The sequence below is a fragment of the Chiloscyllium plagiosum genome, chromosome 28, assembly GCF_004010195.1.
Source record: "Chiloscyllium plagiosum isolate BGI_BamShark_2017 chromosome 28, ASM401019v2, whole genome shotgun sequence".
Classification (NCBI taxonomy): domain Eukaryota; kingdom Metazoa; phylum Chordata; class Chondrichthyes; order Orectolobiformes; family Hemiscylliidae; genus Chiloscyllium; species Chiloscyllium plagiosum.
In genome coordinates, this window is record NC_057737.1 from 8,529,565 (window position 1) to 8,545,948 (window position 16,384).

At 44.2% G+C, this 16,384-nt stretch overlaps 2 protein-coding genes across 2 annotated transcripts in view; both read right to left on the reverse strand.

Moving 5' to 3' along the window:
* LOC122563931 (multidrug and toxin extrusion protein 1-like) overlaps positions 1-16,384 on the reverse strand; it is a 192,997-nt gene that overhangs the window by 98,029 nt on the left and 78,584 nt on the right. The window lies entirely within an intron of this gene.
* Positions 1-16,384, reverse strand: part of LOC122563933 (multidrug and toxin extrusion protein 1-like) — a 41,849-nt gene that overhangs the window by 13,699 nt on the left and 11,766 nt on the right. Inside the window, exons 2-4 of the mRNA XM_043718203.1 lie at positions 15,483-15,584; positions 8,659-8,727; positions 1,167-1,315 (exon numbers count right to left, since the gene is read on the reverse strand). Coding sequence (XP_043574138.1) covers positions 1,167-1,315; positions 8,659-8,727; positions 15,483-15,584 — 320 coding nt within the window. The remainder of the gene's footprint in view (positions 1-1,166; positions 1,316-8,658; positions 8,728-15,482; positions 15,585-16,384) is intronic.

The following is a 16,384-nucleotide window of genomic DNA, read 5'->3' on the forward strand; positions in this document are numbered from 1 at the left end:
GGGAAACGCAATTTAAAAAAAGAAAGGAACACAACACATAGATGGTCACTCCAGGCATCTCTGTTTTCCTTCATGCCTGATCTGGTACAACACTCAGAAAGAAAAATAGATGTCAACACTTGGAAATTAATGCACTGGCTCTCCATTTCAAAATATGCAAGGCAAGTTGTAAAGTCATAGAGATATACAGCACGGAAACAGACCCTTGAGTCCAATTCATCCATGCTGACCAGGTTTCACAAACTGTACTAGTCCCATTTGCCTGAGTTTGGACCATATCCCCCTAAACCTTTCCTATTCATGTACCTGTCTTTTAATGTCTTTTACATGTCTGTTTATGGCATTCTTGCAGAGTTCCTGCCCTTTGTCTATTGCAAGAACACTGGCACGCCTCTCATCTGTCATTACAGGGTAGTTTATAGATGTGCCTGAGTGAGTACATCCAGAACCCACCATTAACAGGTCACAGGTGGAGCACAGGGTGCAGGTCAAGACCTTGTATACTAAGGCTTTACAGAAGGTAAGCCAAACTGGAGATTCAATGGCACCTCCCAGAGGTTTCATTCTCCACATCATATAGATCGGGGAGGAAAGCTTTCTTAACATTTTATCCTGTCTGGTCGATTGCTATTTCTGTTTCCTCTAGACCAGATAGAAACTCTTACTGTTGTCTGGAAAAGTGAGAGCCAATTGGTTTCCAGCTCTTCAGTGTCCCAGCTCCTTATGAATTAATGTGCTTTGTTTTCCTTTCACAGACCAGTTGGACCAGTATATCTCATTTGTCAAGTTTTTTATTTCTTTTCTCCTTCACTTTGCTCCATTAACTATGTCCCTTCTGAATTTTAAGTTGATCCACTCCATCATGCTAACAATGCAGACACGATGTGACCCATTGCTATTGCATATTAATACGGACCTTAAGATGGATGCCAGGGTGGTGTTCCCTGCAAGATGGCTGACTTATCAGTTCATTAGTTCTCTCTCTATTGACAGTCATCCAGTTGAGATTAACTCCTCAGTATATATAAAGATGCAATGTGGAAACTTTATCCAAACATTGTGTTTATAACATACTCCAACACTGAATGAAAGGAGAGTCTTCTCTCTTTCACTCAACCACCAACATTTTATTTACTTCTGTCATTAAAAACAAAGAAGGTTCTCACTTGGCTACTGCAGGAGACTGTTTGAAAGCCAATAAAATGTGTTCAATGTTAATGAAGAGAGCCCAGCAGGGGAAGCAGGCGATCAGAAGAATGAGAATCCCTCTTTGGAGAATCACTCCAATTCGCTTCAGGTTCTTACTGCCATACGTCTGGAAAACAGGACAAAAATTAAAGATAGTTTTATAGATATTGACCATATCACTCCACAGTGGACACCATTTTTCTCCTTAAGAATGAACTGCAACAACAGATGAAACATTTCCAATATTAAAGCATCTATGTCACTTAGCTGAAGTCATTATGATTAGGTGCCATTTTCATTCAACTATTAACATGCCAGGTTAATTCAGATCACTAAACAACACAAAGTGGATGCGAACCATTTTACTAACAGCTCAGTGGAAAGAAAACGCAAAGAAAGTGAAGAAAAATGATAAATAAGTTTGGAAGGATAAAACTATTTCATCAGTCTAGCTTGACCAGCATGCTGTCCCAACTCCTATATTGAAAGGTCTGAGCAATATGTTCAGCATCACTGCATCATTTTCCTACTCACAGCTCCTGAGTGTTAAGGCAATTGTGCCAACCATGCACTCACTGAAATCAGCTATATGGGACAACCTGAGAATGTATCTGGTCTGTGTGACTTAAATTCATACAGAGGATAATATTTCCCAATGCCCGCATTGCAAACATTTATTCTTCTCAAATTAATATTTTTTGCTCTATTAAGGACAACTAGCAATGGGTAATAAGTGCTGGCCCACCCCAGTGATGCTCATACCCATCCAATTAGACTCATAGAGATGTACAGCATGAGGGAGATTCAAGATGGCAGTGACCCAGCAAGTCTGAGTCTGTAGTGCTCTGCCTAAGACTCAAGCAAAGTGGGGCACCCGCCTTCACCTCACCCTTTAAATCATTTAAGATAGCTTTTGCCCAGTGTAGTCAGTCAACTTACATCAAACTTGGATAATTTGGTGTTGCTTTTAAAACGACCAAGGGCAAAGACACCCGCAACTCACACAGACAGGGACCCCTCCCCCACCCCCTCCATCAGCAGCAGAGACGTCCGCGGCCGCCTCGGGGAACTTACCTGCAGAGTTGAGCCTGATCTTCAGGATCACCAAACTTCAAGAGAAGATCGATGCTTTTATTGAGGAGGCCTAGTCCCAGGCAGGAGTCGATCTTGGTGATGCTGCAGAAGCATGACCGAGAGATTGAAAAACTCCAGCAGTGTGTCGGAGGGTCGGAGCAACATGCCGCGGCCACGGAGACGGCTGCCGAGTTGTCCGTGGGTCAGGCCCAGGCTCTCGAGCAGCGAATCTGGACCCTGGAGGTGTGCATCAACAACCTCGACAATCGGGCTATCGGAAAAAATATTCAGTTGCTGGGCCTTCCCGAACGGGAAGAGGGAGGCCAGCTTGTAGACTTTTTGGAGCGATGGCTCTCACAATTATTGAAGTTGGAGTCGGGGCCGGTTGCGGGTGGAGTGGGCCTGCCGGGTTGCTGTACGCAGGCCTGGGTCGGACCAGCGTCCCCACCCGGTTCTAATCCGACTCCCATGATAAAAGAGAAACAAATGCTCCTGGAAGCCTCCAGAGTCTTGGGGAAGGATCCCCCAGGCCATGATGCACGAGGGTTCCAGAATAATGTTATTCCAGGACTTCTCTCCAGCCGTGGTCCCCAAGAGGAGGGCATTCAATGAGGCGAAGAAGCATCTGATAGACCTAAATATTCAATACTCCATGCGTTACCCGGCAACGCTGCGCTTCAGCCATGGAGGATCCGTATACAACTTTAGGTCGCCAGAAAAAGCAAAAGATTTCTTGGACTCTCTTCATTAGAGACTGCGGGACTCGAACCGAATAGATAACGACCCCCTTTGTTTACCCCCCTTTTTATTCTTTTTTTTTTCATCCTTCTTCCACTCATCTTCCCTTCGGGGTGGGGGGGTGGGCTTGCTCCTTACTCACCCTTTGGTTTCCTTTTTATAGTTTGCATGGCTTACTCAATTTGTGGGCGAGAGGGCGTTGTTTTGTCTTGCCCTTTTCTTAAGAGCGGGGTTTTCCTCTTTTCTCATTTTACTTAGTTGCCTAATACTCGCCGGGAATGTAATTTTGTAATTTTATATATTCCTATTTTGTACTATGTTTGCTAAACACACCCAGATGTGTGTGTGTGTCTGTGTGTGTCTGTGTGTGTGTGTGTCTCACTTCTAACTCTGGTTTTATAAAATACTTGAATTTGTATACTCCACTTTATAATGCCTCGACCAAGGGCAGGGCCCTAGCTAGGAGAGGTTATGGTGGGGTTATCGATAGGTCATTGTGGCCCTGGGAGCAAGGGGGAAAGTCTCCTTTCAAATATGTTTTGCGTTTTTTTTTACTGAGGAATAGTTTTTAATTGTGTTGGTTTAAATGTTTTAAAGAATTGTTGTATTTGTGAATTTTCCATGGTCTTTATTCAAGGTTTTCTGAGTGGGGTTCTTTCTCCTGGGGGATCTCGGGCTTGCCTGGATGATCATGGCTAGCCATTCACTTAGGTGGTGCACCTGGAATGTCAAGGGGAGCAATTCACCAATCACAAGGAAGAAGATATTATCAAACTTCAAAAAAGAAAGGGTTGATGTAGCTCTCTTACAGGAGACACATCAACTTGTCAAAGAACATTTAAAGCTACAACAGGGTGGATTTGATCAGGCTTTTTTCTCATCTTTCAGTTCAAAAAGTAGGGGAGTAGCCATTCTTCCTTTCCAAATGTTAAGGCAGATAAAAGATGAGTCTGGACGGTATATATTGATCAAAGCCCTAATGTAAGGTCGGTGGAGTTGTGGATAGTGACGAAGGATGTTGTAGGTTACAGAGAGACATAGATAAGCTGCAGAGTTGGGCTGAGAGGTGGCAAATGGAGTTTAATGCGGACAAGTGTGAGGTGATTCACTTTGGTTGGAGTAACCAGAATGCGAAGTACTGAGCTGATGGTAAGATTCTTGGTAGTGTAGATGAGCAGAAAGATCTCAGTGTCCAGGTGCACAGATCCTTGAAAGTTGTCACCCAGGTTGACAGGGTTGTTAAGAAGGCATACAGTGTTTTAGCTTTTATTAATAGAGGGATCGAGTTCTGGAACCATGAGGTTATGCTACAGCTGTACAAAACTCTAGTGCAGCTGCACTTGGAGTATTGTGTACAGTTCTGGTCACCGCATTATCAGATGGATGTGGAAGCTTTGGAAAGGGTGCAGAGGAGATTTACTAGGATGTTGCCTGGGATGGAGGGAAGGTCTTACGAGGAAAGGTTGAGGGCCTTGAGGCTGTTCTCGTTAGAGAGCAGAAGGTTGAGAGGTGACTTAATAGAGACATAAAAGATAATCAGAGAGTTAGATAGGGTGGACAGGGAGAGCCTTTTTCCAAGAATGGTGACGGCGTGCACAAGGGGGCATAGCTTTAAAGTGAGGGGAGATAGGTATAAGACAGATGTCAGAGGTAGTTTCTTTACTCAGAGAGTAGTAAGGGTATGGAATGCTTTGCCTGCAACGGTAGTAGATTCGCCAAGTTTAAGTGCATTTAAGTCGTCATTGGACAGGCATATGGACGTACATGGAATAGTGTAGGTTAGATGGGCTTCAGATTGGTATGACAGGTCGGCGCAACATCGAGGGCCGAAGGGCCTGTACTGCACTGTAATGTTCTATGTTCTATACGGAGAGGAATATGGAATTTTGAATCTTTATTGCCCCCCACCTGGCGCATCCCTTTAAATTTGTAACGGAAGCGCTTTCTAAGTTGATGGCTTTTGAGTCCGCCATACAATTATAGGAGGAGATTTTAACTGTTTTGTGGACCCTGAGACAGATAGAGCACTACAGGTGTATCTCAGAGATCTAGACAATTGGCAGATCTGAATAAGGATTTAGCGCTAGTAGATGTGTGGAGGTGCCTTCATCCCCAGGGCAGAGACTTTACTTTCTACTCTAACCCACACAAGTGCCATACTAGAATTGATATGTCTTTTGCCCCCTCGACTCTTCTGAATTTGATACTGTGATGTAAAATAGGTAATATAGCTATTTCTGATCATGCCGCAGTATATATGGAAGTCAAGATTAGGGATGATGGGATAGGCCCCCGACATTGGCGCATGGATCCCTTCTTATTGAAGGATAGCAAATTCATAAAGTATTTTTTGTAGGAATTCAAAACCTTCTGGGAAATTAATTCAGGTATGGCTAGTAACCCTTCGATGATGTGGGAGACCACAAAGGCATATGCGTGAGGCTTGGTCATCTCATATTCTGTGACCCGGAAAAGACAAAAGGGAGAGAAATAGCGCCTGCTCGAGGCTCACCTGAAGGCGGCTGAGACAGTGTACGTTGACAGGCCCTCCATTACTAAACTACAGCGGGTCACAGCCCTTAGGTCAGCCTTGAATACCGCACTTACCCAAACAGCAATGAAGGAAATATTATTCGCAAAGCAGAGATTATTTGAATATGGTGACAAACCTGGCAGATATCTAGCGTACCTTGCCAGAAAGAAAAAGGCTCCCCAAGCCATTATATCCATTAGAGAAAGTGCTGCTACCTTGACTTGTGTTCGTAAAAGGATCAATACAGCCTTTAAAAAGTTCTATTGTGAGGATAGATCTGGGAAGATGGAATCCTTCTTTAAAAATTTGGCCCTTCCGGGCTTAACCTCGGAACAGGTGTCGATCTTGAATGTCCCATTGACAACCCAGGAAGTACAGGACGCGGTTAGGCAGCTTCAGAGTGGCAAAGCGCCTGTGCCAGACGGTTGAGTTCTATAAAGAATTTATAGCAGAACTGGCCGGGACACTCATAAATATGTATAATTATTCACACAATCAGGGCTGCCTCCTGCCTTCATTGAGCGAAGCAAACATCTCTCTTATTCTTAAAACGGGAAAGGCCGCAGAAGATTGCTCATCATATAGATCCATATCCTTGTTAAATGTGGATTTCAAAATTCTTTCTGAAATGTTAGCATTAAGACTGGAGAGGATCTTACTATACATCATAAAAGAGGACCAGACAGGGTTTATAAAGGGCCACAGGTCAACTAATAATATTAGAAGGGTCTTAAATATGATACAGGCCTGTCAACAGGGAACAATACCGGGTCTAGCTGTCTCCTTGGACGCAGAGAAGGCATTTGATCAGGTGGAACAGCCTTATCTCTTTTTTACACTGGAAAGGTTCGTGTCGGAGAGATATTTACTAAACGGGTTTCAGTATTATATAATGATCCCAAAGCAGTGGTGATCACCAGTGGTTTAAGCTCGGATAGCTTTAGTGTTGGCAGGGGTTATCATCAGGGATGTCCTCTTTCACCACTATTATTCACGCTAGTGATTGAACCATTAGCAGAAGCTAACATAAAGGCTCTGAGGGTTTGATCGGGCAAACATAAAATCACTCTCTATGCGGATGATGTCCTCCTTTTCTTAAGTGATCCTTTGATATCCATGCCCCGTCTAATCCAAGTGATCAATTTATTTGGGATGTTCTCAGGCTATAAAATCAATTTTGTGAAATCTGAGGCCATGCCGATGGGAGGTGTTGCCAGTATATCCAATTTAAAGGACGGAGCTTGCTTTCCCTTTTGGTGGTCACTAAAAGGTTTTCTGTACTTAGGTATTTTTATCACCCCAGTATTTGGTCAGCTGTATAAAGCTAATTTTGTGCACTTAATAGAGAAAATAAGACAGGACCTTCAACACTGGGGAGATCTCCCAATATCCTGGTTAGGCAGAGTAGCCTTAGTCAAGATGAATATCCTACCTCGTCTTCTATATCCGATAAGAATGCTCCCCTTGATGATGCCGAGACAGGCGTTGCATAAGCTCTACGGCTGGCTCTGCTCCTTTATTTGGAATCATAAACAGCCTCTTATCAAATTAGAAAAGCTGCAGCTCCCACAAGCAAGTGGAGGACTGGACTTTCCCGATTTCAGGAGGTACCAATTGAGGTCCTTATTATGTTATGTAGCTGACTGAGTCTCTTGTGACCCACAATCAGTCTGGTTAGATATGGAGACCTCCCAAGCAAAATGTCCCCTCATCAATCTTTTATTTATGGACAAGATGAGAGCGATCATGGACTATTGTATAAACTTTATTGTATTAAATACAATTAAAGCTTGGAGGATAATGCGACAAGATTAAGGTAACCCGCAAAACACCTCCCCTTATAACCCCTATTGGGATTCCAGCCAGGGCTTACAGATGCTACATTTAAAACTTGGAAGTCCAGAGGTATCTCCTGCTTGGGAAACCTGTTCAATGGGGAGGTTATGATGTCCTTTGAGCAGTTGCACCAGAAGTTTGGACTGCCTAACAGGGACCTTTTTTGGTATTTTCAAATAGGAGACATTATACAAAAGACCACACCGATAGTCAATCCCTACAAATCGGATAGGGAAACGAGAGTGCTATGGCCGATGGTGCCCCCTTCGGTTAGTACTCTTTATCACTCAGTATATAATAAAATATCCAAGGACATGGAACGATTATTTAAAACCTGGAATCAAGAATTAGGATTGGAAGTCTCATTGGGGAAATGCCAGAAAGATCTCTGTTTGTAGCAGAACTCAGGCTATTCAATTAAAGATACTCCACAGGGCTCATATGGCACCTGAATGACTTGCAAAATTCAAGGCAGGAGCATCCCCAATGTGTCCTAATGTAAAATAGAAGTTGGCACTCTCACGCATTGTGAAAGCCATAAGATCCGTAGGTATTGGGATAGAGTAGCAAATGCCTTGACAGAGATCTTGGGTACAGAGGTTCGATTGGATCCAGTGTCCCTGCTTTTGGGCTCTTCAGGTTTTCCCTCCCTGGATGTGCACGGGAGGAAATTATTTACCATCCTCTCCTTTTTTGCAAGGAAAAATATTTTAGTGAATTGGGTAGCTGAAAGCCCTCCAGGACCTTTGAACTGGCTGGTTCAGGGACCCCTGGGAGGAGGAATCCCGTATAAATACGGGTTCTTTATGACTTGAGGTAAATCTATTTTGAGCATGTATCTAGTTATTTAATTATTTCGTTGTTTATTGCTAGTAATGTATGATATTCTATTTTATGTTTTGGTTGTTTGTAGGATATATTAGTAGTTAGTTGGTTTTTTTTGGTCATTATTTATTTCTTCCTATTATTATTTAATTTAATATTGACGTTTTTACTTGTTTGTATTACTTCTTTAATTTTATAAAACATATTAAAAATTTTCTTTTTTCAATAGAAATACCTATTAAAAAAAGAGATGCACAGCATGGAAACAGACCCTTTCGGTCCATCTCGTCCATGCCGACCAGATATCCCAACCCAATCTAGTCCCACCTGCCAGCACCCGGCCCATATCCCTCCAAACCCTTCCTATTCATATACCCATCCAAATGTCTTTTAAATACCTGTGAATGAACGAGAAAAAAAAGCACATTGCTTCCAACTATCCGGCCTGGGGTTAGTGCACCTACCTGAGCTATGAATGTATCACACGCTGTACACAACCCAATACCTATGCAGATACTTGATGAATTTATTACCTGTCCAAAAGAAAAGAGAAGGAAGCATTCATCAATGATATAACAGATGCCGCAAAATAAATGCACAAAATATGTGTTTGTTAGCCTGAGTCCTCTGATCCGGATAGGAATCCCTACTTCTGACTAGTGGGTGGGGTTGGGGTGAGGGGTTATGCTGCCAAGGGGTTACGGAATAGGGTGCCATGTGGGTGGTGGATAAGGTGCCACGTGGGTATACGACAGGGTGCCAGGTGGGTATGCGACAGGGTGCCAGGTGGGTATGGGATAGAGTGCCAGCTGGATATGGGATAGGGTGCCAGGTGGGTGGGGGATAAAGGGACCAATGTCTTTTAAATGGTGTAACTGTACCTGCATCCACCACTTCCTCCGGTAGGTCATTCCACACAGTAAACACTCTCTGTATGAAAAGGTTGCCCTTCATGTCCTTTTTAAATCTTTCTCCTCTCACCTTACACCTATGCCCCATGGGTTTGAACCCCGCTTCCTTCGGGAAAAGACCATTGTTATTCACCTTATCCATGCCTCTCATGATTTTGTAAACCTCTATAAGGTCATTCCCTCAACCTCCTATGCTCTAGTGAAAAAAGCCTTAGCTTATCCAGCCTCTCCTTCTAACACAATCCCTCCATTTCCAGCAAGATCCTGGTAAATCTTTTCTGAACCCACTTCAGTTTAATAATATCCTTCCTATAACAGGGTGACTAGAATTGGATACAGTACTCCAGTGGGTTATGGGATAGCATGTAATGTGAGTGAGAGAATGGAGTGTTACTCGGTGGTGAGGTAAGGGAGCGGGTGAGGGATTAGTGTAGGTCTGGAGGGTTACTTGAGTGGGGTGTAAGGCAGGTTGGGGAGTCAATATAAGTATCAGGGTTTTGGTTGGCTCCGTGTGGATTTGAGGAAGTCAGTGTTAGGAAGTATTGGTGATGGTGGGAGGGATATGGGGGAAGGAGAGCATGGGGAATTAAATCAGTGTAGGCGCTTGGGACATTTGACTGGTGGGGCAATTTGGTGTTCGGTAAATTGTTCGTTCCAGTGTGGGATGGGCAGCCAGTTCCACAGTAGTTTTAGAGAGGTTGGGAGAATTGGGGAATCAGACGACCAGGGGACTTTGAATCATGGGGCTAAGGTTGGCTCATGAGAGAGAGTGGGGGGAGTGGTGATGCCGCTGTTATTGGTGGGAGGTAGGGCTCAGTGGTGCTTAGAACAGGTTTTAACTCCTCAAATGTTTCCTAAGTAAGTATTCAGGCAAGTGAGACAGCTCCTGAAAACTCTCCACTGCTAATTCAGAGTGGCTAGTAATGTCATCTTTCCAGGCAATTCCCACACAGCCAGCTCAGCTGCGACATTTGGTCACAACGTGCAACCCCAGTCCATACTTCAGCAACAACTATCTCCATATTGGAAGATTCAGATGATGGTTTGTTTTTATTACAAATTAAATATCATTGCTCTTTTTGCCCTCTTTCTTCTTCCTCCCCCCCTTTCCTTTTCTCTTTTCCAACAGATGCCAGCGTTTGATACCCTTTGATTTGCTCCAAACCCAACTGCTGCAATGTTCTTCAAGCCATCTTCCTCCTACTCAAAGTTCATAAGATATAGGAGCAGAATGAGGCCATTCGGACCATCGAGTCTGCTCCACCATTCGATCATGGCTGATATGCTCCTTACACCCATTTTCCTGCCTTCTCTCCATGACCTTCAACCCATCACCAATTAAGAAACTTTCTAACTCCGCATTTACTCACTGTGCCAGCATTCACTGCACTTTGGGGTAGCGAATTCCACAGATTCACACCTCTTTGAGAGAATTAGTTGCTTCTCAGCTCTGTTTTAAATTTGCTCCCCCTTATCCAAAGACTATGACCTGTCTTCCTTGAGTGCCCCACAAGAGGGAGAATCTGCTCCAAGTCGATTTTATTCACACCTTTTATCATCTTGAATACCTCAATTTGATCTCCCCTCTTTCTTCTAAATTCCAGAGAGTATAGGCCGAAACTGTTCAATCTCTCTTCGTAAGACAAACCCCTCATCTTTGGGATCAATCTCCTCTGAACTGCTTTCAATGCCATTACACAATAAGGGGGCCAAAACTGTACACAATACTCCAGGTGCGGTCTCACCAATGCCTTGTATAGTTGCAACAAATCTTCCTTAACTTTATATTCTATTTCTTTAGCTACAAAAGGCAACATTCCTTTTGCTTTCTTTGTTATCTGCTGTACCTGCTTACTAGTTTTCCGTGGCCCAGGAACGCGTATACCTAGATCCCTCTGCACCGGAGCGCCCCGAAGTCTCGCCCATTTAGAAAATAAGTTGCCTTCCTATTTCTTCAACCAAAAAAGCATGACCTCACACTTATCCTCATTAAACTCCATCTGCCCCATTATGACTCACTCTCCTAACCTATCCAGATCCATTTGTAAGGTTCTTATTTCCTCATTGCACTCTACCATCCTGCCTGTTTTTGTTTCTGCAAATTTGGCTCTCGAGCTTTCTATCCTTTTATCCAAGTCGTTAATGTAGATTGCAAATAGCTGGGGACCAAGGACCCAACCCCCTGGCACCCCACTGGTTACATCTTGCCATCCAGATGAAAAACCATTTATCCCGACTCTGTCCTTTGTCGATCAGCCAGTCACCTATCCAAGCTATTTAATTACCCCTAATCCCATATGATCCAACCTTATGAATTAACCCTTTGTGCGGCAGCTTATAAAAAGCCTTCTGGAAGTCCAAACATATTACATCTACAGGACCCCCATTATCCACTTTGCTTATTGCATCTTTCAAGAACTCTAGCAAATTAGTCAAACGTGATTTGTCCTTCATAGAACCATGTTGACTCTGATAGGTAGTGTTTTGACTTTCCAAATGTCTTGATATTGCTTCCTTGATAATTGATTCTAACACTTGCCCAATAACAGATGTTAAACTAACTGGTCTGTAATTTTGCTTGCCTCCTTTTTTCAATAGGGGTGTTGCATTAGCATTTTTCCAATCCACTGGAACTTTTCCCATGTCCAGGGAAATGTAGAATATTGTAACCAATGGATCCACTATCTCTGCTGCCACTTCCTTTAATACCCTAGGGTGTAGTTCATCAGGCCTGGGGGAACCTGTCTGCCCTCAATCCTAGGGCGTTGATTGTTCTAAGTCCTACCCTTTCTATTGCCTCTGCCATGCCTATTCCAATGGTACTATTGTCCTCCACCTTATCTGCCAGTGGGAGGCATCTCAATGCATCTACATTAACCACTTAGCTTCCTGAATGGTATTCTGACTTTTACCTACTGAGAATAAGGACCCAGCACTGATTCTACTGGAAGTTTTCCTTCAGTTGCCCAAGCAGGGGTTTGTGATCCATTACCATGAAAGGTTCCCGTCCGTAAACATACTGGTGCAACCTCCTCACACCAAAGATGACCGCCAAACCTTCCTTCTCTATCTGGGCGCAAATGCATTCAGCATCAGCCAATGTCTGGGAAGCATACGTCATGGGGTGTTCCTCTCTGGTGGGCCACCAGTGAGCCAACACTACCCTGATACCGTACAGGGAGGCATTGCACGATAGCACCACCTCTCGCTTCGGATCGTAGTGGACCAACACCTTAGATAACAAGAGCTGCTTTTTCATTTCTTGGCTTTGCGACCATTTCTAAGGCTGACCCTTTCTCAACAGCAGGTGTAAGGGTGCCAAGATGGAGGAGAAAGTGAGGTCTGCAGATGCTGGAGATCAAAGTTGAAACTTTATTGCTGGAACAGCACAGCAGGTCAGGCAGCATCCAGGGAACAGGAGATTCGACGTTTCGGGCACAGGCCGAAGAAGGGCCTGTGCCCGAAACGTCGAATCTCCTGTTCCCTGGATGCTGCCTGACCTGCCAAGATGGAGGCCAGGTGACATATGAATTTCCCGCAATAACTCACTAACCCAAGGGGAAACCTAAGTTCTGTTCTAGGCATGGGAGCCGGGACTACTTTGATCTTTGCTCACTTTCTGTTCCAACAGGTGTAACTGGGTTTTGTTGACACGGTGATCCAAATAGGTCAGTTGGGGTGCCTGGAACACAATTTTTTTCCCTTCTAAGACATAAGCTCACCTGGGAGAATTGTTTAAGGACTATGTCCAAGTGCTCTTTATTGATCTTCCCAATTATTAGTACATCATCCAGAGAAATGGCAACCTGGGATAGCCTTTGTAAAATGTTCTCCATGATCCGTTGGAAAAGGGAACAGGCTGATGATACCCCAAATGGCAGATTTGTTTATTGGTACAAACCCTTATGGGTATTAATTGTAGTGTATGGCTGGGACGCATCATCCAGTCACAATTGCAGGTAGGCACGGCTCATGTCCAGTTGCATAAGGGACAGCATCCCCCTCCCCCACCCCCACCAACTTTGTGTACAAGTCCTCTATGCGAGGCATCAGGTATTCATCCAGCTGTGCAAAGCAGTAACTGCTTGCTTAAAATCCCCACAAAGGCAAACTGAGCCATCAGGTTTCACAGTCAGTATGACCAGTGCTGCCCATTCTGACGAAGCCGTTGCTTTCCAGCTTCCTGATTTCCACCTCTACTTTTGCCCACAAGGCAACTGGCGATGAACGGGTCTTGCAAAATCTTGAAATTTCTTCCTGGTCAACATGGAAAGTGGTTTTGGCCCCTTTGATAGTCCCAAACACTTCCTGAAAAGCTCCCAGGTATTTCACTAGGACTTCACTCAGGCAGCCATTTTTAAATTGAAAACAGTTGAGCCAATCCAGGTGAATCTTTCTCAACCAATTCCACCCCAATAAGTGTGGGCATGAGCCTTTTACTGCCATCAGTGGTAACTGTATCAACTGCTTCTCATAGGAGACCGGAACTGAAGTCTTACCGTTAATCTTCAATGGTTCCCCAGCGTATGTTCTCAGTCTGGCTGAGGTCTTAGTCATAGAGTCACAGAGATGTACAGCACGGAAACAGACCTTTTGATTCAACCCGTCCATGCCGACCAGATATTCCAACCCAATCTAGGGCCACTTGCCAGCACTCACCCCATATCCCTGCAAACCTTCCTATTCATATACCCATCCAGATGCCTCTTAAATGTTGCAATTGTAACCAGTCTCCACCACTTCCTCTGGCAGCTCATTCCATACACGTACCATCCTCTGGGTGAAAAAGTTGCTGCTTAGGTCTCTTTTATATCTTTCCCCTCTCATCCTAAACCTATACCCTCCAGTTCTGGACTCCCCCACCCCAAAGAAGAGACTTTGTCTATTTATCCTATCCATGCCCCTCATGATTTCATAAACCTCTATAAGGTCACTCCTCAGCCACCAACGTCCCAGGGAAAACAGTCCCAGCCTGTTCAGCCTCTCCCTACAGCTCAAATCTTGTGCAAACGTCAAGGTTACAGTCACAAGCAAATCTTTATAAAGACAGATTCGGCAATCACAGATATGTCCCTCGTTGCCCTTGAAGTGATGGCGGTGAGCTGTCTTCTTGAGGTGCTGCAGTCCACATGTTGTAGGCGGACCCACAATGCCCTTGGAGGAGGGGGGGCATGGCTTCCTGGAATTTGACCCAATGACAGTGAAGGAAAGGCCACATATTTCCAAGTTGAGATGGTGAGTCACTTTGAGGGGAACTTGCAGATGGAAGTAACCCCATGTATCTGCTGCTCTTGTCCTTCTTGATGGAAGCGGTCTTGGGTTTGGAAGGTCTAAGAATCTTTGGCGAATTTCCACCATGTCTCTTGTAGATAGTACACACTCTAGCTACAGAGCATCAGTGGTGGAGGGAGTGGATGCTTGTGGATGTGGTGCCAATTCAGATGGGCTAAATTGTCCTGGATGGTGTCATGCTTCTTGAGTATTATTTGAGCTGCCCCCATCCAGGCAAGTGAGGAGTATTCCATCACAATCCTGATTTATGCCTTGTAGATAGTGGACAGGTTTTGGGAAGTCAGGAGGTGAGTTACTCACCGGGTTATTCCTAGCCTCTGACCTGCTCTTGTAGACACTGTGTAAATGTGGTGGGTCCAGTTCAGTTTCTGATCAATGGAACCACCAGGATGTTGATAATGGGGAATTCAGTAATGGTAACACCATTGAATGTCAAGGGGTGGTAGTTAAATAGTCCCCTATTGGAGATGGTCATGGCCTGGCATTGTGTAGTGTGAATGTAACTTGCCACTCGTCAGCCTGGTCTTTTTCTGTTGCTCTCTGGAAGAGCTTGGATCTAGATATTGAAGAGATGTTGCATTTGAATGTGGACTGCTTCGGTATCTGAGGAGTCGTGAATGTTGCTGAACATTGAGCAAACATCCCGACTTCTGACCTTATGGTGGAGGGATCCAGTTCCACATGCCTCCCCAGCCGCAGAGTGCCTGACACAAGTGACCCATCCTCCCGTGTCAGCCAAGTGACTGCCAGAGGGTGAACTCCCCATGGAAGGCATTAAGACGGAGCCCAATCTCACCCTCACTCAATGTCCCCCACACCCATGGGACTCCCTGGATGGCTCATGGAGAATGGTGATGAGCCGGAATGCTGGTCTTTAGCCTGGGGGGCCACTGCAGCATCTGCTGGGCTCCAGTTGCCCTTCCATTGAGAGCAGCAGGTAAAGACCAGGCTTTTTCACAAGGAGGAGCTCATCAGCTGGTAACGGCACTGAGCTTGGCACTGATAGGAAGCAGTGCAACTTCATCACTATTTTATACAGGAGACACTAGGATCAATAAATGTGCATATTCTTAACATAAACTCACCGCCATAGCAAGACTGACTGCGTCCAATTGAACTTTCCCTAAATGTCCACAGAACACAGAGCTGACAATATCCAGGAGAGATATCATCAGCTGTGACAAAAACTGTCAAAGGAAAAAGAGAAATAAGATACACTGACCACTTAATTTTCATCAAAATCCTTACGTCTAAACAAAAATTGAATTTACTGATAGTACTTCTTCCAGGAAGCAATTGTCTTTCAACTTCTTTCTCAACATCATAATGATTTCACTGAAGTTTTCATCACTGTAAATTATGAAGGGACATAGCAGAGCTGATCCAGACAAACCATTTGCTTATGAAGGATTCTGATATCAAGATACACAGGGAAGAAATGATGGTCTTTGACACAATAATTCAAAGTCAAGCGAAAACCTTCAGTTGAAAGGCAGGGAGTTGAGGAATAAGGGATGATGTTGGAGGAGCTTCTAAACAGGTTGAACAAAATAAATTGCAGATACTGAAACAGAACAAGGAATTGGCTGCATGAAGAGAGGTCATAAATGAATTCATTGCCAGAGATGATTTAAACGGGTTTGGTAGACACTTTTCCAGAAGTTGCAATGAACATAGGAACAGAAGGAGGCCATTCAGCCCATCGAGCCTGGTCCATCACTCAGTGAGATCATAGCTGATCTGTGGCTTAACTCTATATATTTGCCTTTGGCCTATATCCCTTGATACGTTTGTTTAACAAAACATTATCTATATCTGAATTAAAATTAACAACTGATCCAATGTTCCCTGCCATTCAGGGAAGGGTGACAAACCTTTGTCACTCTTTGTGTGTTGAAGTGCTTCCCACCATCTCCCTAATGCTTAGACTATGCTCCATAGCTCTAGAATTCCCCAGCCAGTGGAAATAGTTCATTTTTAATTTATT